This window comes from Nerophis lumbriciformis, linkage group LG13 (assembly GCF_033978685.3).
Source record: "Nerophis lumbriciformis linkage group LG13, RoL_Nlum_v2.1, whole genome shotgun sequence".
Lineage (NCBI taxonomy): Eukaryota > Metazoa > Chordata > Actinopteri > Syngnathiformes > Syngnathidae > Nerophis > Nerophis lumbriciformis.
Window position 1 is genome coordinate 30,297,970 of NC_084560.2, and position 27,010 is coordinate 30,324,979.

A 27,010-nucleotide genomic window follows, 5' to 3' on the forward strand; every position below is an offset into this window, starting at 1 on the left:
TTGGTTGGCACATCACTGATTTAATTTTACACAGGTTTTATTCAAAACATGCACAATTCACATATTTAACACTCACTACAAAACATTAAAGTTCCAGTAAAGTCCTGTAAGGGCCATATAGCACATGTCTCATGGTTGTCAGTCAAACAATGTTACTCAGACAGATACAGTATTTTGATAACGCACGTCATTCTAAGACTGCCTATCACCTAAAGAATAAAAACAAGTACACCCTTAGTTGAGATTTAGGTAAAGAATGTCTTCATTTTGCACCATTCAGGAAAGGTTTGAAAAGAAAGAAATGCTTCAGATGACTACGCTGGTGTTGCTACGGGAGCTTCTATCCTACGGAGAGAAGTGACAGACATGGGGTTAGAAAGAGCCCACAGCCAAAGAAAGTGTAATAGAAGAAAGTTGGTCACGTTGAGTGTTGGTGGGTTCTTACAGAAAGAGGGATGTAGCTCCTTCGGCCTTTGGTGTGTGCAGGTTGGAGCTCGACAGAGGAGTAGCTGGGGGGCTTCTCGGGCCAATCTCTCCCTCTGCCCCCCAGTCTCCTCTTGCTGTCCTCTTCGTCTGAGCTCGAGAACCCTTTCCGTTGGGTAGGGGAGTAGCTCCTCTCCCTCCGCTCTCGCCGCGCGGTTCTGCTCTGCAGCTCTTCCATCAGGTCGTCGCGGCTGCGTGCTCGAGGCCTGGACCCACCCTGTCCACCTCCACTCTGGTCCCTCTCATTACGGTGGCTCGTTCTTCCTCGCCTCCCCTCCCAATCAGAGTCATCGCTGTAGTCTCGCAGGATCGCCCGTCTTGGTGGAGAGACGTCTCTGTATCCACGAATGTTTCGTTGAACACCTCTTCCGGAAGGGTTGGTGCTCCCACTGGACTCGCTGGAGAAGCGCTGCGCCCCCCTGGCCTGCTCGCCACCTCTGGGGCCCCTGTGCGAGGAGAAGCTGGGTGCACGCTGGATGATGGGAGGCAGGGTGATCACCCTTCTCTCTGTTCCCCTTACGCCCATCTCATCAAGGGCCGACAGCATGCTGGGCGGTCCGGGCGTGTACGGGACAACGGGAGGGGGAGGCTGGGGCTGAGTCGCTAACGTGTGAATGTTTTGGACAGGGTGCATCGGCATATGGGGCGCCACAACGTCTAGCCCTCTCACCTGGTTCTCCAAGTAGTCCAACACGTGTCTTGTGTTTTGGACGCGCCCTGAAGCGCTATCGTTCAGGTGGTGGGGTGGAGCGTGCTGTTGCGGTGGCAGTGTCATGGGGGACATCTGCATGGGCGCCGTTGCAAAGTTCGGTTTGCCAGGGTCCGAGTACGTGTACGAGCCTGAAATGAAAGTGGGCTTACTTTAAGTCTTGCTGGAACACTAGCTCCATTAATAGCACATTAAAAACTAAAATGTTAATAGTCCAATCTGATTCGTAACATTTTGTCCAAAGTTGACCATCAGTCGATTCTGTGACGTTTTTTTTTCTAAGAAAGAAACGAAGAGAGGGTGACATGTAGTATTATATACTGACTGGTCACTAGGGGTCAGTAACATCACATGGATAGGCTCTTGCACCTATACCGTGAACCTTCCATTAATTAATTAAGAGTCTTTCACTAATGTGAACAAAACAGAGATCACATTTGCGACTTGCTCAAGGATCATTACCTCTGCCAAAGGAAAGCTACACCTACACACCACCTCGCTTTGTCCAATTTTCGGCGAGTCCCACAAGTGCCGACGGTGAGATTCAGCCTGCCGGAGGCTCACTGTGGCACGGCAAGCTCCCGAGCTGACAGCAGCACGTCCACCATGTAGAAACATCTTCCCAACACTAATAATAAAACATTCTTGTTTGCAGACAAACAGATTTTACTGAGCAAGAGATTTGGGAGGCCAAGACACGTCACACCGCAAAGCAGTGAAAAGTCTTAGAAAGGTTGAAGTGACAGTTCCAACTGTAAGCAGGTAAGAAATATCTCTTATTCTGAAAAAATATGTTAGTCTGCACACAAGAAAATGTTGCAAATATTTAAAGAAGACATCGATCTATCCTTCCATCACACCTGCTTTACTCAACTCACTTCTTTCCAACGGCGAGACCAACTGGGTTTGATGTCAGACTATTTGACTGCTAAGTGGAAAGTTGAATCAAATTGTTGAAACTTCAACTATTTGCAGACAGCCCTACACTTTACTCCAAGTTAACCTCGACTGCAACAAAACAAAGTTTTTTTTACCAGTGCCATCTGCTGGATCTTGGGGGCACTGCCACATTTGCTCCAAGTGCAATATTGCCTCAGATTAAAGTAGACAGCCATTCATTGAAGGTAAAGGCGCTCACCTGTGTACAACATGGGGGCGCCCTGGATGGAGTTGTTGGAGCTGATGGGAGCATAAATGGGATGGCCGTTCATCCAAGGCGCCATGGCCCTCTTGGCTTCACGAAGCATCCTGTGTTGCATCACAGCTACGAGCCGAGAGAAGAGATCATCAGACAGGGAAATCTTTTGACGCTTGAGGTTGTCACTCCACTTCCACAGTAATAAGGTTCCTGCATTGACGTGACTAGCAATCAGTGGTGCTGCTATAATGATTGACATGTAGACCATTCAATGACCATGCAATGCAGGAAGCCAGGACTTAAAACCTATACCGAAGCCACAGTGTAGTGAATAGAGATCGACCAATATTTTTTTTAAGGCTGACCTCGATTATTAGTAGTCAAGGAGGCCGATAACACATATCTGGGGTCAATATTAATTTGCAGTAAAAGTCAGCCAAACATGAATAGTATACGTCAGTAAACAGCTGGAGTTGGTTTTTTTTAGAAAACGTCTTACTAGTAGCAACACAATGTTTAATGCAGCGGTAATGTTGTGGTTAATTTAGCAACAAAAAGCATCAGGCGGTTTCACAAAGAACTTTATTACTTGTGTCTAAAGTTTCGGGTCAGAAGAGCATCAACATTTGCATTTCAAAATTTGGGAAATCTCCTGGGAAAAATGGTAAAGATACAGGATTTCTCTACATCACAATAACTCGCCATCTACTCAGTTTTATAGCAGTTTATGGATTTAATACATTGTAAGGTTTTCTCATGAGGAACCCTGAAACTTGATATATTGTGCTCCTTTAGTGAGCCCATTCTCTGAGAGATGTGGACAATGGCTTGTCGAGCGACTCGATCGCTGCAGTAGCAAAAACAAACAAAACGGAACCGAGAAGAAGACAAAGAAAAAGGACATAAACTGGATTTCCTGGCAAATACTGAAAGGTATTTTGCATACCTTTCAGACGTACTGTAGTAAAGAGAGAACGTGGCGGGCGTGGACATGTGAGTGCCACTTTGAAAGAAGCTGAGCACACCGCAGAATTATTTTCAAAACAACGCAAATAAAGGTCCTGTCAGACATCAAAACATATTTGGAGATAATTATTGACAATGAGTTTTTTTCTTTTTCTTAAATGAATAAAAAAATAAATTAATTCAGTTAAAAGGGAACTTTTCTCATGCAGGGCAAAAGGACTGGTGCTTGAGCAGTGGTTATAATTATGTACTTCCCTCATCTTTTTTTTTTAATACTAAACACTGGTATCATATGTGTATATATTATATCTGCTGATGTAGTTATGTAATAGTTGTAAAAATAAACATTTAAAAAAAAGCTGAAACTAATACTGTATACATCAAAATGCCAAATATCGGCCCTAATAATCAGTCGAACTCTAGTAGGGAATAATACATGCTGACTGAGGCCAGGGGCATTTTGTAGCTGACCATTAGCAGCTAAAAGGGGATGTCTGGTTGAAAACGCACATATAAGCAAGTATGCACCTTTTTCTGGGCAGCAGCACGTCCTCGGACAGCAGGGACAGCGCACATAGCAGCAACACTTCTGTGGGCAGCACTGACAGCAACATATGCAGAGCAGCATGAGGAGCAGGAGGGCACCCAGGATGATCAGCAGCACCGTCAACCAGTCTGTTACAAGTAGAAGCGCTCATTCGCTTGCTTCCAGCCGCTGTTGTGGACATGGAGCTTGTGTGTGACAAGTGGAGGCTTACGATAGACGATGAGTTTAACTTCTCGATCCGAGTCCCCAGTGGTGTCACCGGCAGCATCAATGGTGCAGAAGTACACGCCGTTATCCCACCACATGACTTCAGAAATGACCAGGTCAGCCTCTGATACACACACAAAACCACAATAATGTTGTGTATTCATTACTGAAACAATCAGACAGTGCTTAGTTGACTCACTGTTTTGGATTGTGATCTTGCGGTTTCGGTAGTCCGCACCCAGCATGGGCTCGTTTAGGCCTCTCTTCTGGATCACGGTGCGAAGTGTGCGCTGGCGGTCAGGGCAGTCGTTGGCTGGGTCCTGACCTAGCTGCAAGGAGGCTTGGTAGCCTGGCGTTCGTAAAAAAATGTGACTTTAGGCCCCAGTCTACATGTTGGCTGCAATTTTCCGCTCTAACGTGTAGAAATGAGACCTAAGAGAACATACTATAACACCTACATCTTAACACACTGGAAAATATAGCGGCACATATACATTTGTGCCAAAAATGTTCAAAAAGTTGCTGGGACGCTGAGCAAATATAGACTTGTAATTGTAAAATAATTGGACGTCCACATATCTAAAAAACTGAGCAAATAGGTTGCCCTCAAGCTGTTTTGCGATGGTACCACAGATGGGCACCAGTTACAGCACAAGGCAAAAGTGCGATGACCATAAAACTGAAAAAAAATGTATCGCCGCGTAGAAAAGCAGCGTCAGCACCTACGTTTTTCTGTACTAATTAATCTGAACAATTTGGTTGGAGTAACAAAATCAAATCAAATCAACTTTATTTATAAAGCACATTTAAAATTTACCACAGGGGTAGCCAAAGTGCTGTACAATAGACAGGTTAAAAGATAACACAAGAGAAACGAGCAAACACAACACAACACAAACAGAGCACAATAAAAAAAATTAAATAAATAAATAAAACATAAAAACAGGTTCACAGCAGGTGCATTATGGGACGCCATAGCAGGATGGAGATCACAGGAAGAGAGGAGGCCTGTCTAACACGCAAAGGTAAGTCGATCCAGAGCTTGGGAGCAGCAGCGGCGAAAGCTCTGTCACCTCTAAGCTTCAGCCTTGTGTCAGGGACCGTCAACAGCAGCTAATTGGCTGATCTTAGGGATGGGGGGGGGGGGGGGGGGCAGTAAGGCTGAAGGAGGTCGGAGAGATATGTTGGAGCGAGGTTGTTTAGACATTTGAAAACAAATAGTAGGAGTTTAAAGTTGATTTGGTAGGTGATGTGCTCATGCCTGCGGGTCTGTGTTAGCAGACGAGCAGCAGAGTTCTGCTCGAGCTGCAGGCGGGCGAGGGAGGCCTGGCTAATGCCTACGTACAGGGCATTGCAGTAGTCAAGACGAGTCGAGATAAAGGCGTGGATTAATTTCTCAAGATCATGTCCTGACAGAAAAGGTTTCACTTTCGCTATTTGGCGTAGTTGATCAAAGCTTTTTTGTACGACGCTGCTGATTTGTTTTTCGAACTTAAAATCTGAGTCGAACTGTACCCCCAGGTTTGTGACACAGTCGCTGTGATACGGGGACAGAGTGCCAAGGTCAACGTTGGGAGAGGGCGAGCGACTTGGACCGAACAACATAACTTCTGTTTTGTTTTCATTTAGGCTCAGGAAGTTAACTGAAAGCCAGGCTTTGATGTCGTGCAGGCAGTCAATGAGACGTTGGACCGTGTTATTTTGTACCATGGGAAAGTAGATCTGGCAATCATCGGCATAAAAATGAAATGCAATACCGTACTTCCTGAAAACAGAACCAAGGGGGAGAAGGTAAAGCGCAAATAAAAGGGGGTCAAGGATTGAGCCCTGGGGGACTCCATGTGGTAGAGGAGCTGTGGAAGACATAAAGCTATCTATTTTTCACAAAAACTCCTGTCAGTCAGGTACGACCGGAACCAGTTGAGGGCTGTGCCCTTAATGCCCACACAAAAGGTCAACATCAATAAAGGGAAGAACAATACGCACACTGCAACAATAAGCCCTATTTCACCACAGGAATTTTCCCATTTACCTGGGTAGATAAAGTTTTCCATGTGTTGTTATTCAGGAACCTTTCGGAGTTCCTGCCTGCCAGGTGGGACTTTTGGAAGGTTCGCAGAACGTTTTCGGGGGTGGGCTCTGCTGACAAACGCTGATGGATTAAACAAAGTTGGGGGCAGCCCTAAATTTTCTTTTTCAAACACACGCCCGCCGCCAGAATATACACGGCGACTTGTTCATTTCTTATTTCTTGTGTATTTCTATTACAACAAACATGAAGGAGACAAAACAGTATTCGTGGAGCTAGTGTGTGTGTGTGTGTGTGTGTGTGTTGCGCGTCTGCCTATTTAGTTCGACAATGCTATTTGTGAACATAAATAAAAGGCTCTCTTGTCTTAAGACATTCTACCTCCTTCATATCATCTCCACTATTACAATACACTTTACTTCAATCTGCCAGAAAACATTTATGTAGGTATAAATATCACAGAATAACAATACAAAATATATTTGACAAAGCATGATCGTATTGTAACACAATTTTTCATTGTTTTGTTGGTTAGACCGGATGTGAAGCGTAGCACTATAATTGTGAAGCCGGACGTGTGTGTTTGGTATGAGAAAAGACTTGACATATTTTGATGAAAATCTCAGACTGAAGTGACTTTAGACTTCCTCTCTACTGTCTTTTTCTGTTGTTGAGCTTTTATTCCATCTTACTAAAACAGTTTGAGTAACAATGTACATTATCTTTGCACTCAACTGTAATGTTAACATGGACGTGAAGCTCCTCTTTAATAGCGGCAAAGCGCGCCAGCAGCGTACGCTCCATTGATGTCGTCTCACGGCGATTGAAGATAAAATTGTCTTGTCCTTAGAACGATTTGCCATGGTTTTGGACTTGAGACTTCTATCATGTCCCGCTTTCTTTGTGCATTTCTGCTCGCTATTCAGCCGCTTGTGGCTCCATAGGATCTGGCTGCCATGACATTTCCTCAAGCTATGGAACGGGCCAAGGGCCAAAAAGGAATCAGGACATTAATCGCGCATTAAAAAAAAATCGCTGTTAAAGGAATAGTTAATGCATTATTAAGACTGGATACGTGAGAACTGTCGCTGCCTGCTAAGTAGGGCTGAAACGACGCGTCGACGTCATCGGTTACGTAAATACGTCGAGGACGTTTTTGTTCGTCGACGCGTCGCATATTTACGTCACACTACCGTCATGGCGGAGCGCAAAGCAGACGATGCGAGCGGTGCGAGCGAGGGGAAAAAAGCACGCCAAAAGTCGTCAAAAGTGTGGGAGTATTTCAATAAACGGCCTAAGAAGAAACGCTACTTTTACTCCGCTACTTTTATCTACATTCAGCTCGCTACTCGCTACTAATTTTTATCGATCTGTTAATGCACGCTTTGTTTGTTTTGGTCTGTCAGACAGACCTTCATAGTGCCTGCCTTACTGGTGACGTTTCACTTCGTTCCACCAATCAGATGCAGTCACTGGTGACGTTGGACCAATCAAACAGAGCCAGGGGTCACATGACCTGACTGGCTCCGAGCTAACTTCGGGTGTTACCATTTAGTGGTCAATTGTACGGAATATGCACTGTACTGTGCAATCTACTAATAAAAGTTCCAATCAATCAATCAAAAGTGTGAAGGAAAAAAGACCCTTTTTTTATTTCAACCGTAAAGACTGACTGCACAGTTCCTGTCTTCACAATAAAAGTCCCGCTCCATCGCGCCTGCGCTTTCAAAATAAGAGTCTCCGAAAGCCAGCGCAAACAAGCTAGCAAGCTACGGAGTTTGCCGCCAATGTATTTCTTGTAAAGGGTACAAAAACAAATATGGAAGGTGGACAAATAAGATGCCAAATAACAACCACTTTCATGTGGTATTAGACAGAAAGGAGGAACTTTTTTTCTCCTCCATTTGAAAACGTGGACGTTACCAGCACTACTTCCTGATTACAATCAATGCAAGTCATCAGAAACAGGTAATACACCAACTTATATTCTTGTCTTCATGAAAGAAAGGAATCTATATGTTAAACATGCATGTATATTCATTAAAACACCTTTAACATGTAAACAAAAACGGCAAAAAAAATAAATATAAATTATATACTGTATATATCAATGTATGTATATATATATATATATGTGTGTGTGTGTGTGTGTGTGTGTGTGTGTGTGTGTGTATATATATACACATATATATATATATATATATATATATATATATATATATATATATATATATATATATATATATATATACATATATATGTCTTAATAAGGTTATCCAAAAAATAGTGCTCGATACCGTAGTAGATGTGATTTTTTTCCCCACACATACATATATACATATATATATATATATATATATGATATGTGTGTGTATGTTACTCAGTACTTGAGTAGTTTTTTCACAACATACTTTTTACTTTTACTCAAGTAAATATTTGGGTGACTACTCCTTACTTTTACTTGAGTAATAAATCTCTAAAGTAACAGTACTCTTACTTGAGTACAATTTCTGGCTACTCTACCCACCTCTGCTAATAATGTTGTTGTATGCACACTGTGTCGAGCGGAAATGGCCTATCATAGCAGCACAACGGCAGCGTTCTTGCCATCACCATCAACTAGTCAATCGTCCGCGTGAGTATACGTTGTCATCATTACACAAAAACATGAATGTGTCATTTGTATCTGCGTTGTAAATTCATAAACTAAAGCACCGTTTCGCTCTGAGAGGAGCGTTTGGCGTGCCTGTTCAGTGTTTACGCTAACGTTAATTAGTTGTGCAAATACCTTTTACAACATTAACAATTACGTATACCATGTACAAACGAACAATTAACTTTCACTTTAATCATACTATCATTGTTGTGTTATTAAGCAAAATAAGCAAAAGTTTTACTTTTGTTGAAATGTTTACACTGTTGTTACAGAATATTTCGTTTTGCACTTTTTTGTATTGGATGTTTATCTTTATTTTTGCACATTTTAGCAAATAAGCAATACTTTTACTTTTGTTGAAATGTTTACACTGTTGTTACAGAATATTTCCGTTTTGCACTTTTTTGTATTGGATGTTTATCTTTATTTTTGCACATTTTAAAGCAAAATAAGCAATACTTTTACTTTTGAAATGCTTATACTATTGCAGAATATTAAGATTTGCACTGGATGTTTACTTTTATATTTGCACATTAAAAGCAAATAAGCTACTTTTAATTTTGTTAAATGTTTACATTGTTACAGAATATTTTGTCATGTTGTTGTCAATGTTGACTGAGTGGCCATACTTTTTTTTTTGTAAATAAAAGCCATGCCTTTTGAAAAAACTGGCCTACATTTATTTTTTCATCTTCATTTTAAATAAAAAAAATAATCGGTAAAAGGAAAAATAATCTATAGATTAATCGAAAAATAATCTATAGATTAACCGATTAATCGAAAAAAATAATCTATAGATTAATCGATAGAAAAATAATCGTTAGCTGCAGCCTTACTGCTAAGTAAAAAAATAAATACACTTCCCTACTTGGCAAGCAAGCATTATTTTTGTGCCTTCTAAAACGACAGGATGTCAGACACTTTGGCCTGCGGGTCAAAGACGTCGGGTATCTCATTCAAATATCTGACAGACGTGTTGCAGTACTGTAAGGATATTATTGTCTTTCCTGGCTTATTAATCTACTTGTTTATTTCCTCTTCTTAGCTGGTTACTCTCTGCTATAACATGGTTCCTATTAGCATTTTCTTGTTTCACTACTTCACATTCAAGCTAGCTTAGCGCCATGGCTACCATAGCTTGTCCTCTCCTCCTCCCTACTCCGTGTGTGTGTCCGCGCTAACCCACCTAACACATAATGTTAAAAGAATGTTAGCTACTGGTTCTTCCATGGTTAGTTAGTACCAAACCTGGAGGCAACATTTAGAGAACATTAGCATTAATGCTCCATTTTAGAACCGTTTGTATTATTTTATTTTAACATACTAATTGATATTTGGACATTTGTTCATCGATTCAGAATCGTCCACGTTCTAATCATGATGCATTGGAAAATCTACAATTTTTCCCACATCTATCATTAGTGTTATTGGTGTGTAGGTACTAGGGTTGTCCCGATAGCAATAGTTTGGTACCAGTACCAAAATGTATTTAGATACTTTTTGATGCTTTTCAAAATAAAGGGGACCACAAAATAATTATTGGCTTTATTTTAACAGAAAATCTTACCATACATTAAATATATGTTTCTAATTGCAATTAAAGAGGAATTTTGTGATAAAATAAAATAGTACTCTTATAGTAGTCAGTAAGCAAACAAAGACTCCTTATATAGCTGCTTCCGTATGAAGTAACGTGTCATTTCCCATACTATTGTTTTGTCAAAATTATGAGGAACAAGCGAAAGAAAATGGATTATTAATCTACTTGTTCATTTATTGTTAGTATCTGCTTACTTTCTGCTTTAACATGTTCTATATACACTTCTGTTAAAATGTAATAAGCACTCATTGCTTTGTTGTTTGGATCCTTTACATTAGTTGCAGGTGATACTACACATTTTGGTATCAGTCCAATACTAAGTAATTAAAGGATCATGCATTGGTTATAATTAAACTTGTCCCGTATCCAGGGACATATTTAATTTTTAATTTACAATAAAAAAAATGACAAAAGATTTTGTGGTAGTAAAACAATATCAATGTAATCATTGTAGTATCGACTAGATACGACTCTTGTACTTGGTATCGCTACAATCGATGTATGTATAGATCCACCCATTTGTTTACATTGAGGAGAGCTAGCTTGCTGTTAGAGGTTAGCTATTGTATCCTCCTACGGTGTGTAGTGAAGCATGTTGAACTATTCCTCATCCTGCAGGGATGATACTTGTTAGAAACATACTTTATTTGTCGCCATGGAGGCAAGAATTAGTGATTTAGAAGTATCCAAAACACTGCCGACTGCGAATGGATGTTAGCCGCAAGCTAGCTGTGTTTTAAAGCACATTCAGTGATTAAAAAAGTGTCTATTCTGCCGCTTATGTTTCCACACCGTGTCTGCTTGTAAGTACTCAGTATGTGTGTGTTGCCAAATTTGCACGTCTGCTTGTATTACCAGCAATGTCCCAACGTGACGACAGCGCGCCGACATGTCCGTAAAAAAAACAAATGCCTGTACTTTCAGTTTCAGTACACATTAAGTGGTCCCCCAATTTTTATATTTGTAATCCAGTTAAAATGTTAAAGAGTATTACAAATGAAGTCTACCCCCCTTTCTCAAATATTTTATATTTTTATATATTTGCACATTGTTTTTCTAGCATGCACACATCGCACTGTATGGAATGGCCTCAATCTCGTTACCTTGCGTAATGACAATAAAGCTGATTCTGATTCTGATTCTGATATGCTATGCCTCTATGAGTATCTTTAATACGTGATAATACATCACCTGTACAGTCAAAGGCTTGATTAATCCCAGAACAGATTATTTATATTTCCATTATTTCCGATGGCACTGAAGTTGAACTTGTTGAGTGTTTCTTGGCCTATTAAGAAAGATATAATAGGAATACTCACTAGTGGAGTAGTACTCCAACACAGGGTCTTTACAGAAGGATTTGTATCTCCAGGTGACCAGCACATCCTGAGGGTTTGCAGAAGTGGAGAAGTCGCAGCGAAGGGTCACAGACGCAAACAAAGTCGTACTTCTTTCCGTCTCTGAAACAATGACCTGGATGGACAGCAGCTCTAAAAAAAAACAAAAAAAAAAACAAAAACCACAAAAATAGAATTAGTTGAATACAGAAAATTCTCAAGTCAAATGCTCAGTACTCTTTAAATGAAACGACGCCACCCTGTAGTGTTTACTTTGAGATACAGCTCTTACATGCTGAATCTCCACAAATGTGACTTAACAAGTTTACACATATTACACCCTCTCATTAGAGGTAATAACAGCTATCAATCATAAAGGCCAAAGTAGAATTTAGGACAATTAGGTGATAATAAGCAAGCCTGAGCTTGTAGGAAAATGTACTATTAATGGTTTTATGAAATAAACTAACAAGTAAGTCATGTATAATACATGTGTTCGCAGAATTTTAGGGTTGTAATGTGAGTGCAATAGTGCACTGCACAGTAGCGGTAAATAAAAGCAGACAATGCATTCTGTCGAACAACACAAGAAGTTCAGGACTATTATGTTGTCTTTTAGGCGCAGCGGTTAAACAAACAAATCATTTAGAAAAGAAAGCAGAACCGGTTTCATCAAGCCAAAGCGTCAATTATTTTATAAGCTGCAGCATAAAAAAATTCTAGGGGTGTATCGATTAGTTTTAACAACGATTCAATTTGAATTATATTTTGATGTTGCCGTTACAATTCAGGGCCGATATTAGTTTTTCTAGAACGATGCAATCCCAAATGATTCAGTGAATTGAAATCGATTCAGTAACTTTAGCAAAAAACAAAACAAAAAAACAGTGTGACTGTGAAATAAAAATTGAACACTTGACACCGAAGGTGAAGTTTCCTATATTCCTGTTATTTCTTGTAAGGGAATTATGTATGCATGAATTACGGATACAAACAAGCAAGTAAACAACAATTACTGGCCACTGCATTTGCATCTTATTTGAATAAAGTGCAACCAACACTTTAGGTTGAATTCCATCCATCCATCCATTTTCTACCGCTTGTCCCTCTTGGGGATGCAGCTGGGGCCTATCCGAGCTGCATTCGAGCAGAAGGCGTTTACACCCTGGACAAGTCGCTACCTCATCGCAGGGCCAACACAGATAGACAGACAACATTCACAATCACATTAACACACTAGAGCCAATTTAGTGTTGCCTATCAACCTATCCCCAGGTGCATGTATTTGGAGGTGGGAGGAAGCCAGAGTACCCGGAGGGAACCCACGCCGTCACGGGGAGAACATGCAAACTCCGCACAGAAAAACCTCGAGTCAAGGGATTGAACCTAGGACCTTATTATTGTGACGCATAACATACTGTTCCACCGTGCAGCCTTTGGGTTGAATTAACAAATCTTTTTTTTCCCTCACATTTTTTTAACATTTAAGCAATTTTCAATAAAAGTACAGTAACCTACTTTTTAACAGGACATGTACCAGCTGCTTTTGCTGTTGTTTTTCAACATAAAAATGTGATGATATGTACTACTGACTGGTCATTAGGTGTCAGTAACGTCACATGGATGTGCTCCAGCACTGACACATGAATATTTCCAAGTTAATGAAAAGTACTTACAAATGAAACACAATCATACAATAAAGTGAACAAAAAAGATCTAATTTGCTATTATTTCAACCTCAAGAAAAAGCTGAAACACAGTTTGAGAGGTCCAATTTCTGGTGAGTTTCACCGTGGTTGACGGCGGGATTTAGCTGGCTAGAGGCGCGTGATTGTACAATTTATTTATTATAATTTTTTGCTCTCTAAAAACTATTTGCCTGCACACAAGAATATTGAACTAATATTTAAAGAAAACATGATGATGAACGGGGCAGCACGGTGAAAGAGGGGTTAGTGCGTCTGCCTCACAATACGAAGGTCCTGAGTAGTCGTGAGTTCAATCCCGGCCTCGGGATCTTTCTGTGTGGAGTTTGCATGTTCTCCCCGTGACTGCGTGGGTTCCCTCCGGGTACTCCGGCTTCCTCCCACCTCCAAAGACATGCACCTGGGGATAGGTTGATTGGCAACACTACATTGGCCCTAGTGTGTGAATGTGAGTGTGAATGTTGTCTGTCTATCTGTGTTGGCCCTGCGATGAGGTGGCGACTTGTCCGGGGTGTACCCCGCCTTCCGCCCGATTGTAGCTGAGATAGGCTCCAGCTCCCAGCGACCCCGAAGGGAATAAGCGGTATAAAATGGATGGATGGATGGATGATGATTAACGCAATCAATTTATCCTCCAAAACACAATTGCTATACGCAGTTAAATAACTAAGACTAACACCTAAGACGCCTCGGGATCCCCCGGGAGGAACTGGACGAAATGGCTGGGGAGAGGGAAGTCTGGGCTTCCCTGCTTAGGCTGCTGCCCCCGCGACCCGACCTCAGATAAGCGGAAGAAGATGGATAATAAAATATGATCCACTTTAAGAAACTCTTTCAAACTTAAAGCGTTTACAAAGTACAAAGAATAAGAACCATGATAAACATTCTGAATTTATTTCATCCATCCATTCATTTTCTAGATAATCGTATTTATTTCACCGTATGAAGTATAACTTACTTAATGTTATTAATTATGGAGTATATTGTAAATAAATTGAGAACCGGAAGTGAACAAAAGTTTTAGCAACTGCTTTGTAAAGGAACAGGGGTAAGGTTAAATAAGCTCTGCTTCTTCCTACTCCTTTTCGAGCATGTTGAATAGAGAAACTGGAAATTGTGACGTATCATGTTGAATGCATGCATGTTTGAAATAAAGACAAACTCAACTCATAACGAGTAAGGTCTGTATACTATTGATACAGTGGATGAAGCCAATGCAAACAACTGGAACAAACGTCACTATTGATTGTACACCGTGAGGTCACGTGACGTGTTTGGCCTTGCCCTGTTTACTACACTTGTTGATGATTAACGTCGCTCTTTTCAGCTTCAACTGTTTGCTTTTGTGACTTCGCCCTGCATTCACGGCGACAACAGATAAAAGACGAACAAAGCGGGGAGGAAAGAAACATTAAAGGCTCACCTGTGGGCAGGTAAAGCAGCAACAGCGTCAGCAGTATCATATTTCCCATCACCTCTATTTGGCTATTACTTCTTTATCCTTGCGCGCTTCCTTCTTTCCCTCCACGGAAACGTCGACGTTGGCGTACCTAAATCCACTCAAAGAGCTGCAAAGCGGAGAGTGAGCGTCGTGTAGCGTAGTATAGCGACTTTCCCCCTCGGGAAGACATGTTGTTAGGTAGTTGTAACGTCCACAAGACGAGCGAACCAACACAACACTGTTGTTCGCACAGGTGCACGAGGAGGAGGCGGAGGAGGAGGGGGGTCGTTGACTACTACCATCCCCCAACAACTAAGTGACGTCACTGACTCCGCCCCCCCAGGCAGGTGCAACGCGAAAAAGAAGCACACCGAAAGTAGGACTTACAGTAAATTAGGCGTTAATTCACCTGAAAAGTACATTTATAAGTTAATACACTGGTTTGATCAGGAAGTGTGATTAAAATATGAATCATTTTGTTTCTTGTGTATGATTGGTGTCAATTAAACACGTCTTTTATCAGCTATCTTATAAGTAACACAACTCTGACAATCTAGTGCAGGGGTTGGGAACCTTTTTGGCTGAGAGAGCCATGAAAGCCAAATATTTCAAAATGTATTTCCGTGAGAGCCATATAATATTTTTTAACACTGAATACAACCAAACAATTAAACATTTTTAAGTAAGACCAACATTTTTAGAGTATAATAAGTCTCGTATTCTTTTTAATAACATTGTTATTCTAAAGCTAACCAATAATAAATATAATAATTCTTACCATTAATGTGACTTCTTGAACAGGTGTGATAGAAAACGGATGGATGGATTAAAATGCATGAGAATGTTTTATAATTTGAACGTTATTTTTAACACTGTGATTACCAGCGCAATTATTAATTACTTATCGTGTTAAGCAATGTCAGCTAAGATTTATCTGAGAGCCAGATGTAGTCATCAAAAGAGCCACATCTGGCTCTAGAGCCATAGGTTCCCTACCCCTGATCTAGTGACAGAGCATGTCACATTTTGTAGAATGATGACTTTAGTTTAGGTTAAAAAAATACAGAAAAAAAAAGCTAAAATGTGCGTTATTAAATAAAGTATGAACAATACAAAAATATAAAAAAAATCGATGTTTAATGCAAAATATGTACCTCCAAAATGTACTGTCTAAAACAGGGGTGTCAAACATACGGCCCGCGAGCAGGTTTTATCCGGCCCGCAGGACGAGTTCGCTAAGTATAAAAATGAGCCGACATTTTTGAATGAAAGAAACTGCTGTTCTAAATGTGTCCACTGGAGGTAGCAATAGCAATTCTTTGTATCTTTGTAGATGATGCTACATTTGTAAAACAAATAAACCAAATACACCAGTCAAGGTAAATGAGCAAACTAAATAAATAACATACTGTAATTTGATTTTGATATTGTTTTTTTTTATCTTGACATATTGAAAATTAAGACCAACAAGTTGACTGATGAACATTGTCACATAATTTATTCAGAAAGTATAAATAACGACAAATAAAGTGTAAAATGTAAAAACCCAACAACATTATGATTTGTACATTTTCAGAATGGGCTTGTTCTATTTCTAAACAAAGAAAACAATCTGAAGTGATCTTTATTTTTAAGTTATCGTGCCGTGATTTTACCAGTCCGGCCCACTTGGGAGTAGATATTTCTCCATGTGGCCCCCGATCTAAAATGAGTTTGACACCCCTGGTCTAAAACACCAGATTACTTCCTTTTACTTTTAGATATTTAAAATGAATGCAGCACTAAAACACAATATGTGACTTTTTTGTATTATAATTAGATGTAAGATGTATATTTTTAAATATGGTATATGAAATAAAGTACACAATAGTAAAAAATATATATTTGTTCCTTTTTTTTTTGTGTCTAAAATGACTGTATTTGGTACAAATATATATTATTACTGCATTTATATTTGTATTTCATGATCTTTATTAAAGTTTCAAAAATATACCATATACTGTATTTTATATTTCAGACCTCAAAATGTAAATATGAAACATTTGGCACGGTCCGAAGTGTACACACATGTACTGGACCTTCAAATTGTTGTCAATTTTGACAGAAAAACAAATTGCTATCTTATAAGTAACACAACTCTGACAATCTAGTAACAACATGTCACATTTTGTAGAATGATGGCTTTAGTTTAGGTTAAACAAATACTGGAAAAACATGCTAAAATGTACGTTATTAAATAGAGTATGAACAGTAAAAAAATCAATGTTTAATGCAAAATATGTACCTCCAAAATGTATTGTCTTAAACAACAGATTACTGCATTTGACTTTTTATGATGTATAAAATGAATGCAGTACTAAAACACAAGATGTGACTTTTTTGTATTATAATTACAAGTAAAATATATTTTTTTAAATATGGTATATGTAATAGTAAAAATATATATGTATATATTTTTTCCTTTTTTAGTTTTGTCTATAATGACTGTATTTGATACAAATATATATTAATACTGCATTTATATTTTTATTTCATGATCTTTACTAAAGTTTCAAAAATGTACCATATATTTTATATTTCAGACCTCAAAATGTAAATATGAAACATTTGGCACTGCAGGAAGTGTACACACAGAAAAACAAAAAGTTTTTATTTATTTATATTTAAAACAATATGAAAAAATACATTTTCGTAAAAAGCATTTCTAGATTGTGTAACCAACATATTTGTGATCGTAATAATTATGGATTGTTTGATACTGATGTAGCTCATTAAAATACAAACTGGAAACTTTTTTTGGCTTATTTTTATTTTATTTAAGGCATACAAAGATATTCAGCAGAACAACATTTACAGTCAGCTCCAGTGTATCCACTTGAGAAGAAACAGTATGTACAGTAGATACAAAAATACAAAATGATCCTGAGTTGCATTGTTGTAATAATAAGACTATCAGTAGGCAGATAAGACACACACATGTTGGCACTGTGAAAAGTCCTTCAATTGCTTCAAGTCATTAAAGTGGTGCAAACCTACTGTACAGTATTTGCATGAAAGTTTGTGGCTTATTAAAGGGGCGGAGTCAGTGCGGCAGATGAGGACGGTTGGAAGCAAAACAACCAAGTGGTGATGCGGCTCGTCACACTACCAGTGAATCCCTGCTCGGTGCTGTGCTCTGTCGAGGAAATGCATGTTGAGAGCCACATGTTAGACACCTTGCATTCATGCTAACTCGCTGCAGCCGGGGGAGGGCGTGGGGACTCGCTAAAGTGTCATTCAAAGAAGCGGAGGTTGGGTTAGTCGCACAGTAGTTGATGAGATGAAATTGTTTATGAATGAAGGAGGTGAGGGTGGCATGCAAGGGCTGCTTATATTTGTGTGGGGGAGGAATGGGTCATTTGGTGTGTACAAACCTCTACAGCTCCAAATTAAGACAAGAAGTGCTTTTTCCTTATTTTCCTGGCGAAAAATTCAGGAATAAAAGCTCTGCATAAGACTTATGAGTATAAGACCCACTATTTTCCCTATTTAGTTTGTAGGGAAAACATGTTATCTTATAAACTGGAAGAAAAGCTCTGATTTCCTTGGGAAGCAATGGGTCATTTGGTGATACTTGTTGGTTCGCATGTTTTAATCACCCGAAACTCAAAATAGGACACACTTTTTTAGCTATCTCCAGACCCTGAACATAGGACACTTTTTTTCTATCTCCAGGCCCTGAATATACAAACTTGTAGTACACTTTTTTTCTATCTCCAGACCCTGAACATAGGACATGTTTTTTTTAAACTATCTCCAGACCCTGAATATAGGACAATTTGTTTCTATCTCCAGATCCTGGAATATAGGACATAGGTTTTTACCTATCTCCAGACCCTGAATATAGGACCATTTGTTTCTATCTCCATACCCTGAATATAGGACATGTTTTTATTCATTTAGCATATATTCATGCTGAATTTCCCCCAGGGATCAATAAAGTACTTTCGTTTCTATTCTATCTCCAGACCCTGAATATAGGACAGCACACATTTTAATCTATTTCCAGACCCTGACTGAATACAAGACACATTTTTAAATCTATCTCCTGACCCTGACTGAATACAAGATACATTTTTAAATCTATCTCCAGACCCTGCATATAGGACAACACATGTTTTAATCTATTTCCAGAACCTGAATATCAGACAAATTTAAAATCTAGCTCCAGACCCTGACTGAATACAAGACACATTTTTAAATATATCTCCAGTCTCTGAATATGGAATAATACATTTAAAAAAAATCGATATTTAGACCCTGAATACAGGACAACATATGTTTTGTAATCTATCTCCAGACCCTGCATATAGGACAACACTTTTTATTTATTTATCTCCAGACCCTAAATATAGGACATGTTTTGTTTAAATATTGGACAATATGTTTTTTGTAAATATCTACAGACCCTGAATAAAAAACAACACAATCTTTTTCCAGACCGTGAATATAGGACATACATTTTTTTTATCTATTTCCGGGCTCTGCATATAAGACATGTTTTTTTAATCTGTCTGCAGACCCTGAATATAAGACAACACAATCTATTTACAGACCGTGAATATAGCACAACACATTTTTATACTATATCCAAATTCTGAATATAGGATAACAATTTTTTTTTTATCTATCTCCAAACCCTAATAATAGGACAACACATTTTTTCAATCCATCTCCAGGCTCTGAATATCGGACCACACATTTAAAAAAATCTATTTCCAGACCCAGAATACAGTACAACAATTTTATAATCTATGTAAAAATACTCTCTTGAAAATACTCGCTTGATTGTTGTTTGGTTTTCAGGTAAAAAACTCTAATGCTTGGGAATATGACAACTCTGTGTTTTCACTTATATTCTTGTGGGAAAATATCGTCTTATACTCAGGAAGAAAAGCTTTGTATATCTTCGGCAACCCAACATAGGATGACCCATCTTTTTCTCACTTTTTTCGTTGAAAAAATGAAGTATTATATATATCAGGGTAAAAAGGATGCGGAGAAGTCGTTAAGCACCACCTGTTGGTTTGCATGTGTAAATCTGTAGACCCCTAATACAAAACGACCATTCTATTTCCGACTTTTTTCAAGGGAAATAAAAACGTCTTACATCTGGGTCAATAAGGTATTCTTTTACTGTCTTTCCAGCTACAAGTAACTCACCAAGTTGTGTCTCCTGTCTGCTTCCTCTCTGCCACTCTGCAGCGGGAGGGTCATCCCCTGCCGAGGTCGCGTATACGAGAAAGGCCTCATGCCAGGCTCTGAGGTGTCATACCCGGTGCGGTACCTGTCCGGGTTCTGGGCGGCCCTGCGGTACCGCTCCGCCTCCCTCTCTGAGTAGGGAGGCAAAGAATCCTCATCTTCTGGACGGTTGCTAGGCGATCGGCTGTAGTAGCTGCTGCCTTTCCCTCTGGAGCTGCCTTTGGAGGGGGTGTCACTGTCCTCATCCGCTCTGCCTCTGTCGCCGCCGGGCCTCCTCGCTTTGTTCTCCAGCACGTGGTTGAGGAAGGCGTCGTCGTAATCCCGGGGACGGGGCGGTCGGGAGGCGAGTTCGCTGTCCCACGTGCCCCTTCTTTTCTGCGGTAAAGGAGAGGGGCTGCGACGAGCCCAGCCGTCATCCACGTCTCTGTAGGAACGTCTCGGAGGGCTGTAATCACGGACCTCTAGCGCCTCTGGACGGCGGCTACGGGAACCGTACGAGCGGGCAAATTCCTCCAGCTCGTCCAGCGAACCGGTGTGCCCTCTTCTGCTCAGAGTTTTTCTCTGGAGGTGCTCTGAGTGAGTGTTCCATCTGTGGCAATGAACGGGACAAATGGATAAAGACCAACATGCGGTACAGTTTACTTACTATTTATTCATCATTCCATTGGGGTATGTAAGTTTTACGCTGTTCCGTAATGAAACTCCCTAAAGCCAAAGACGCTCAAATTAATAGGATGTCCCAGTCTGATACTACCTTCAAGGCAAGTTAGGAGGACAAAAGGCTGCAAAAAAGAGGCTCTTTATTTTGAACTTTGAAAGACAATCAAGGAACTGATCTACTAAAGGTTTGTGTGTATTAAGACACATCCAAGCTTGGTAGCAGAAGCAAAGCTGATCTTCTAAAATGAGCAAAATAATAAGCGCAATTCATTTTGCTTGTCTGTCTTCATGAGTATGCAGAATATATGCTGATTATCAGAACGTCCACAATACTGGGAGGAGACCTTGTAAACATAATTATTCAAAATAGGGGTTCTTAAACTTTTTTTTTATCAAGTACCACCTTAGAAAAAACTTGGCTCTCCAAGTACCACCATAACGACCAACATTAAAACACAGTAGCGTAGTAGGCCTAAATATTTATTAAAAAGTTTAAAGTAAATGTATATTTAATATTTTTGGCCACTCTAACATTAAACACAGTTTGACCAGTAACACTGTGTTTGAATAGAGCAGGGGTCGGCAACCCAAAATGTTGAAAGAGCCATATTGGACCAAAAATACAAAAACAAATCTGTCTGGAGCCGCAAAAAATTAAAAGCCATATTACATACAGATAGTGTGTCATGAGATATACATTGAATTAAGAGGACTTAAAGGAAACTAAATGACCTCAAATATAGCTACAAATGAGGCATAATGATGCAATATGTACATATAGCTAGCCTAAATAACGTGTTAGCATCGATTAGCTTGCAGTCATGCAGTGACCAAATATGTCTGATTAGCACTCCACACAAGTCAATAACAACAACGAAACTCACCTTTGTGCATTCATGCACAACGTTAAAAGTTTGGTGGACAAAATGAGACAGAAAAAGAAGTGGCATAAAACACGTCCCCGAAAGTCGGAGAAAGTTGTACATGTAAACAAACTACGGTGAGTTCAAGGACCGCCAAAATTAGTAGGACAAAACGGCGCTCGCCAAATACTCGAATCAGTGAAGCATGTTTAATATAAACAGTGTGCTTTATAACAATTAGGGAGGTTTGTGTCATGTTTGTCCTCCTACAGAAACCATATTTAAACAAAAAATATATTTTTTCCCCCTCATCTTTTTCCATTTTTCATACATTTTTGAAAAAGCTCCAGAGAGCCACCAGGGCGGCGCTAAAGAGCCGCATGCGGCTCTAGAGCCGCGGGTTGTCGACCCCTGGAATAGAGGGAAATAAAACACTGTACTTGATTCTTTAACATACCACTAGATGGCGCCCGCGTACCACTAATGGTGCACGTATCACAGCTTGAGAATCACTGATTAAACAAACTGGCAGTTGCGTAGAACGAGCTGTGAGAAAAGAGCTCTGTTATAAGTATGCTTGTAGACATACATGGACTGTCAATAAAAAAAATCTTAAAACATATTGTCTATTCAGCAATACCATTTTGGAATAGTGTAGCTGCTGGATGATTTAAGGGGTTGATTAAAACAAATTAAAATGGTGTCTGCGGTTTTATAAATTACTTTTGTATTTTTCATACGTATTTTACAAAAAACTTCTTGGAATATGCATTTTCTTGCGTTTGGAACACGCTCGCAGTTAGTGCCAGCATCTTCCATGAGTGCACCTTAGCCTCTAAAACGAACCCCCCTCCTATTAAAAAAAATATATATACTCAGATTAATGTCACTTTTGGTTTTATCATGATTAATCACAGGTCCTTACTCGCTTGCATAATTTAAATTAACTTAAAAAAGACCCCAATGTTTGGACACAAAATGCAATTTTTTTTGTCAGAAAGTAATCCCGGAACATTCTTTAAAAATGTTCTACTACATTTATTTGTTCAAAACTTGGTGACAGTTTTGTCTAAAGTCCAGTCAGGGAGTATTTTGAAGTGAAATTTACTAGTGAGCACATCAGTCAGTGTCTTGCACTTTGACAGCCCTACCTAAATCATGACCTGAACAGAATGTTTGTTTTACGACGACAAATGTTTGACACATTGCAAAGTAAACTAAGAAATTGTTATATTTAATAATAAAAAATAAAAATACTTAAAATAAAACAACTCTTTACAATTGAGTTGAAAATGGTTCAAAACTAAATTCATGTTGTTTAATGTATGATACATATAAAATAATACCATTAATAGAATTATAAAATATTGACAACTTTTCAGCAGTAACAAAAAACTTTGTAAAATGTAATTAAATACCTTTGAAATGGCCTTAGTTGGTTAAGTTTTAATTGATTACCTCACAGATATCTTGCCATGAGACAGTTTATTTTAATCATGGTTAATTGGGAAATGTCAAAATAAGAACAAATCTGAAGCTGAGCAGCCTCTTAAAAGGGTTACAGCAGGGCTCTCAAACAAAATTTAGCGACATGTGGGAGGTAGAGTCTGGATGAGGCTGGGCTACACAAAGTATACACTTCAGAATCCAGTTTTAACCATGTGACTAAATTTGCCAAGTATTTTTATTAGCAGCTGTCGTGACTCTGAGCTATGGTAGCCCTTAAGTCATTATAGATGTAAAATTGAATGTAAAAATATATATAGTTTGACACTGTTGAGTTCCCCATGAGATGGTCAGGGACACTTAATATTCCACTTGCTTTCAGGAAGTTTCTCTTTGTGTTGCCCCGTTGTGTTTTTGTTTTGCTGTCATTTTTGTGTTTGCAGCGTTAGACAGTGTTGGGCAGTAGCAAACTACATGTAGCCAAGCTACGTAGCTTAACTAAATTCTTGGCTTTACTTTTTGATTGAGTAGCGATTCCCGTAGCCTTGGTATTTTAAACCCATGTCGCGAGGTAGCTTGCAATGAAGCTACAAGCTCCTTCAAACGAGAGAAATGGACCGCTAATCCAGGGCGAAGGGATAAAAAATACGGAGAAAACCTGTGATGATTGATTGGTTTACTACAATGAGTCACGATTGGTTGAGGTTGGGGCAAAACATTACGGACAGGCCAATCAGAGGCAAGATAGGGCGGGCCATCCGACCAGTAAGGAACATCATAATAGACGAGGGAGTTGAGAATGGAAGGAATATTAAAGCAGACGATTAAAAAAAAGAAAAGAAAACTATTTGCCTATGTTTTTTTCTTTCAGTGAAGAAGACAACGTCCAGAAAACCCATGACGTGTCTCGATAAATCAACGCCCGAAACATTTATTTTTAGTTGTTTACTTTGTAGGCCAAATTCAATACTGCTCTCGACATCGAAGACGTGGAACACACATTTCAGAACCCACATTAAGGAGTTTTGAGTTCATGAAAAGTTTTACTGCACATAACTATTATCTACAAGTCATTGTTTTTTTGTCAAGATATTCAGAAATACTGTTTTTATGTACAGTAGGCAGAGAAAATGGGGAGACAGGGCCTTCTTTATGGTCGGCCCTAAGCTCTGGAACACTCTGCCCCTCCATGTTCGAACTGCTCCCACAGTGGAGTGTTTTAAGTCTCGTCTTAAGACCCACTTTTATTCTCTGGCTTTTAACACTACGTGAGTTGTGTGGTCCTCTGTTGACCTCTGTGTTTTTAAAATTTTGATTTCTATTTACTGTTTTAATTGGTTTAAAACAGTAAATAGTTTTACCCTTTAAAATAGTTTTTAATTATATTTATTTTATATTGTTTTTAATTGTTTTTAATATTGTTGTGCAGCACTTTGGAAACATTTTGTTGTTTAAATGTGCTATATAAATAAAGTGGATTGGATTGGATTGAGAAAATGAATAACATCAGGGGTGGGCCAAAAAAAGGCAAACTAAGATAAATACATTTAGTGGGGTGTGAGAACCCCCAGAGGGGGTTGTAAGGTGTCCCCAGCTAAATGGCAGACAGTTAATAGTAATGGACCCTCACTTGGGCCGTTTGGTTCCATATGTATACTCTTATTATTAGTAAGGATGTCCGATAATGGCTTTTTGCCGATATCCGATATTCTGATATTGTCCAACTCTTTAATTACCGATACCGATATCAACCGATACCGATATCAACCGATATATGCAGTCGTGGAATTAACACATTATTATGCCTAATTTGGATAACCAGGTATAGTGAAGATAAGGTACTTTTAAAAAAAATGAATAAAATAAGAAATAAATTAAAAACATTTTCTTGAATAAAAAAGAAAGTAAAACAATATAAAAACCAGTTACATAGAAACTAGTAATTAATAAAAATGAGTAAAAATAACTGTTAAAGGTTAGTACTATTAGTGGACCAGCAGCACGCACAATCATGTGTGCTTCCGGACTGTATCCCTTGCAGACTGTATTGATATATATTGATATATAATGTAGGAACCAGAATATTAATAACGGAAAGAAACAACCCTTTTGTGTGAATGAGTGTGAATGGGGGAGGGAGGTTTTTGGGGTTGGTGCACTAATTGTAAGTGTATCTTGTGTTTTTTATGTTGATTTAATAAAAAATTTAAAAAAATTTAAATAATAAAAACGATACCGATAAAAAAACAAAAACGATACCGATAATTTCCGATATTACATTTTAACACGTTTATTGGCCGATAATATCGGCAGGCCGATATTTTCGGACATCCCTAATTACTACCTTTTATAAGACCTTGAAATGTCGGAGTTGGGAAGGAATTTATTTTTATTTGAGTCTGTTCAACAGTCAGAAAATGTGTTTACTTTCAATATGTTCCGTTTTATTGATTTCCGTTCATGTAAAGATGGAGTTTGTTAATTTTCTCTTTTGTGAGATGAATGTTTATTTAAATTGTACTTAATTTAATGTTACCTGTGTTTTCCCGCTCATTTTGTACATGGTACGCAACTTGGAAGAAATGTTAAAAAGCCAAACATGGCATATTTCTTGTTTGTGTTTATTATAAAAAAACAGTCGAACTGAGCATTTTTTCTCGTTTGGTGGAAAGTTGTACAATAAGTTATAAATGTATATGTATGTAGCAAGCTCCTTTTGCCATGTAGCTTGCTACAATACTCTGGGGATAGCTACATTTAATCAAGAGTAACTAATAGCTTAGTTTACTACATTTTCCGAGTAGCTTGCCCATGCCGGATGGTAGGTAGTTAGTGATAAGATTACCATACCATATTTAATTATTACCAGCGCAGGGGGCACGGGCCACGATTACACTAAACTAAAAGTTAAGTAGAGAGCCACAAAATGAGTTACAGTATACTATATTCAAAACATAATCCAAATATTCCATAATCTAACCTTCTGTCCAGCTCATCGTCCGAGTGGTTGTCACGATCCCGGAGCCTGTGTCTGCGGCTTTGGGCGGGCGGGGCCCCTCCCAGCATCGACCGGTCATCGGCGTCGGCGATGGGAGGCAGCGCCTTCATCTGGACGGTCTGGTAGGTGTGTCTGAAATCTGTATTTCCTCCCTCGTGGAGAGAGCTGAGCTCTGATAGGCTTCTGGCTGTTTGGACACACGCATTAGATGTTGAATTATGACGTGGAAATGTCGCTAACAATGTACAGTGGAACCTCTAGGGTGGAATTTGTTTGGATTAAGAAACAATCGAAGTGGAGAAAATAAGATGTCACCTTTTATTAAAACCGCCAAGTGCGTGTAAAAAGAAGCTAACCACAATAAACTGTTCATGTGAAAGTTATAGCACAGCCAATGACTGTCAGTATTTGTGTATGCTAACTATTCTACTTTTGAACTACTGCACACCAAAGTGTCAAATCATGCACCCCTACTGTGTTGCCTTTGCTATTGTTTTTTGACAAATACACCACATGGTATTGTTGAAAAAAAACATAAGTCGGATTGACTTGGAATTTCTCCCACAGCCTGATGCGCTCTATAAAACACCGGCTTTAACTTTAAGGTGTTAAAATTGAATTGTCACAAAATTTGGTGCACACCTTCTGTGAACTGATGAGCACATCTGTGTAGAATTTGAGCAAGATTAGTTGAAAAACATGGTGGCCATCAAGCAAAAGGTCATGGCTGGGATTTAGCAAATAAATGTTCGTAAGCCACTGATCATTTGTCTCATGATTATATAATTTTAAGGATATATATTTTACATGTATGCGAGCGTGTTCTCCAAAGCACCACTCACACGGGGCACCACAAATGGGTGGATTGATTGATTGATTGATTGATTGAAACTTTTATTAGTAGATTGCACAGTACAGTACATATTCAGTACAATTGACCACTAAATGGTAACACCCGAATAAGTTTTTCAACTTGTTTAAGT

General features: G+C 39.0%; 2 protein-coding genes and 1 long non-coding RNA gene across 5 annotated transcripts in view; 1 reads left to right on the forward strand and 2 right to left on the reverse strand.

Annotated features, from left to right (window-relative positions):
- Positions 1–16: 16 nt before the first annotated feature.
- ildr1b (immunoglobulin-like domain containing receptor 1b) lies at positions 17–15,079 on the reverse strand. The gene is made up of 8 exons (XM_061971305.2): positions 14,802–15,079; positions 11,655–11,825; positions 4,250–4,399; positions 4,055–4,174; positions 3,825–3,971; positions 2,331–2,456; positions 446–1,323; positions 17–345 (listed from the first exon to the last, which is right to left on the reverse strand). Exons 1-8 carry the CDS (start codon positions 14,848–14,850, stop codon positions 307–309), a joined length of 1,680 nt encoding a protein of 559 aa, XP_061827289.2. The 5' UTR covers positions 14,851–15,079; the 3' UTR covers positions 17–306.
- Positions 14,685–26,417, forward strand: LOC133613496 (uncharacterized). The gene is made up of 3 exons (XR_009816454.1): positions 14,685–14,811; positions 20,064–20,691; positions 26,021–26,417. It is a non-coding gene; the product is annotated as an uncharacterized lncRNA (long non-coding RNA).
- ildr2 (immunoglobulin-like domain containing receptor 2) overlaps positions 17,625–27,010 on the reverse strand; it is a 37,673-nt gene continuing 28,287 nt past the window's right edge. For all 3 annotated transcript variants that reach the window (XM_061971082.1, XM_061971083.1, XM_061971081.1), the window contains 3 exons: positions 26,010–26,214; positions 20,022–20,649; positions 17,625–17,994 (listed from right to left, as the gene is read on the reverse strand). In XM_061971082.1, the coding sequence (XP_061827066.1) occupies positions 17,959–17,994; positions 20,022–20,649; positions 26,010–26,214 (869 nt within the window). In that variant the 3' untranslated portion in view covers positions 17,625–17,958. The remainder of the gene's footprint in view (positions 17,995–20,021; positions 20,650–26,009; positions 26,215–27,010) is intronic.

Bases quoted from the DNA above. Each gene is read 5' to 3' on its own strand.
- ildr1b (XM_061971305.2), bottom strand. From the start codon at position 14,850: ATGGGAAATATGATACTGCTGACGCTGTTGCTGCTTTACCTGCCCACA. The intron at 4,400-11,654 runs GTGAGTATTCCT...TACGAACGCCAG, and splicing joins GTTGGAGTACTACTCCACTA to GCTACCAAGCCTCCTTGCAG. The intron at 3,972-4,054 runs GTAAGCCTCCAC...TACTTGTAACAG, and splicing joins AGTTAAACTCATCGTCTATC to ACTGGTTGACGGTGCTGCTG.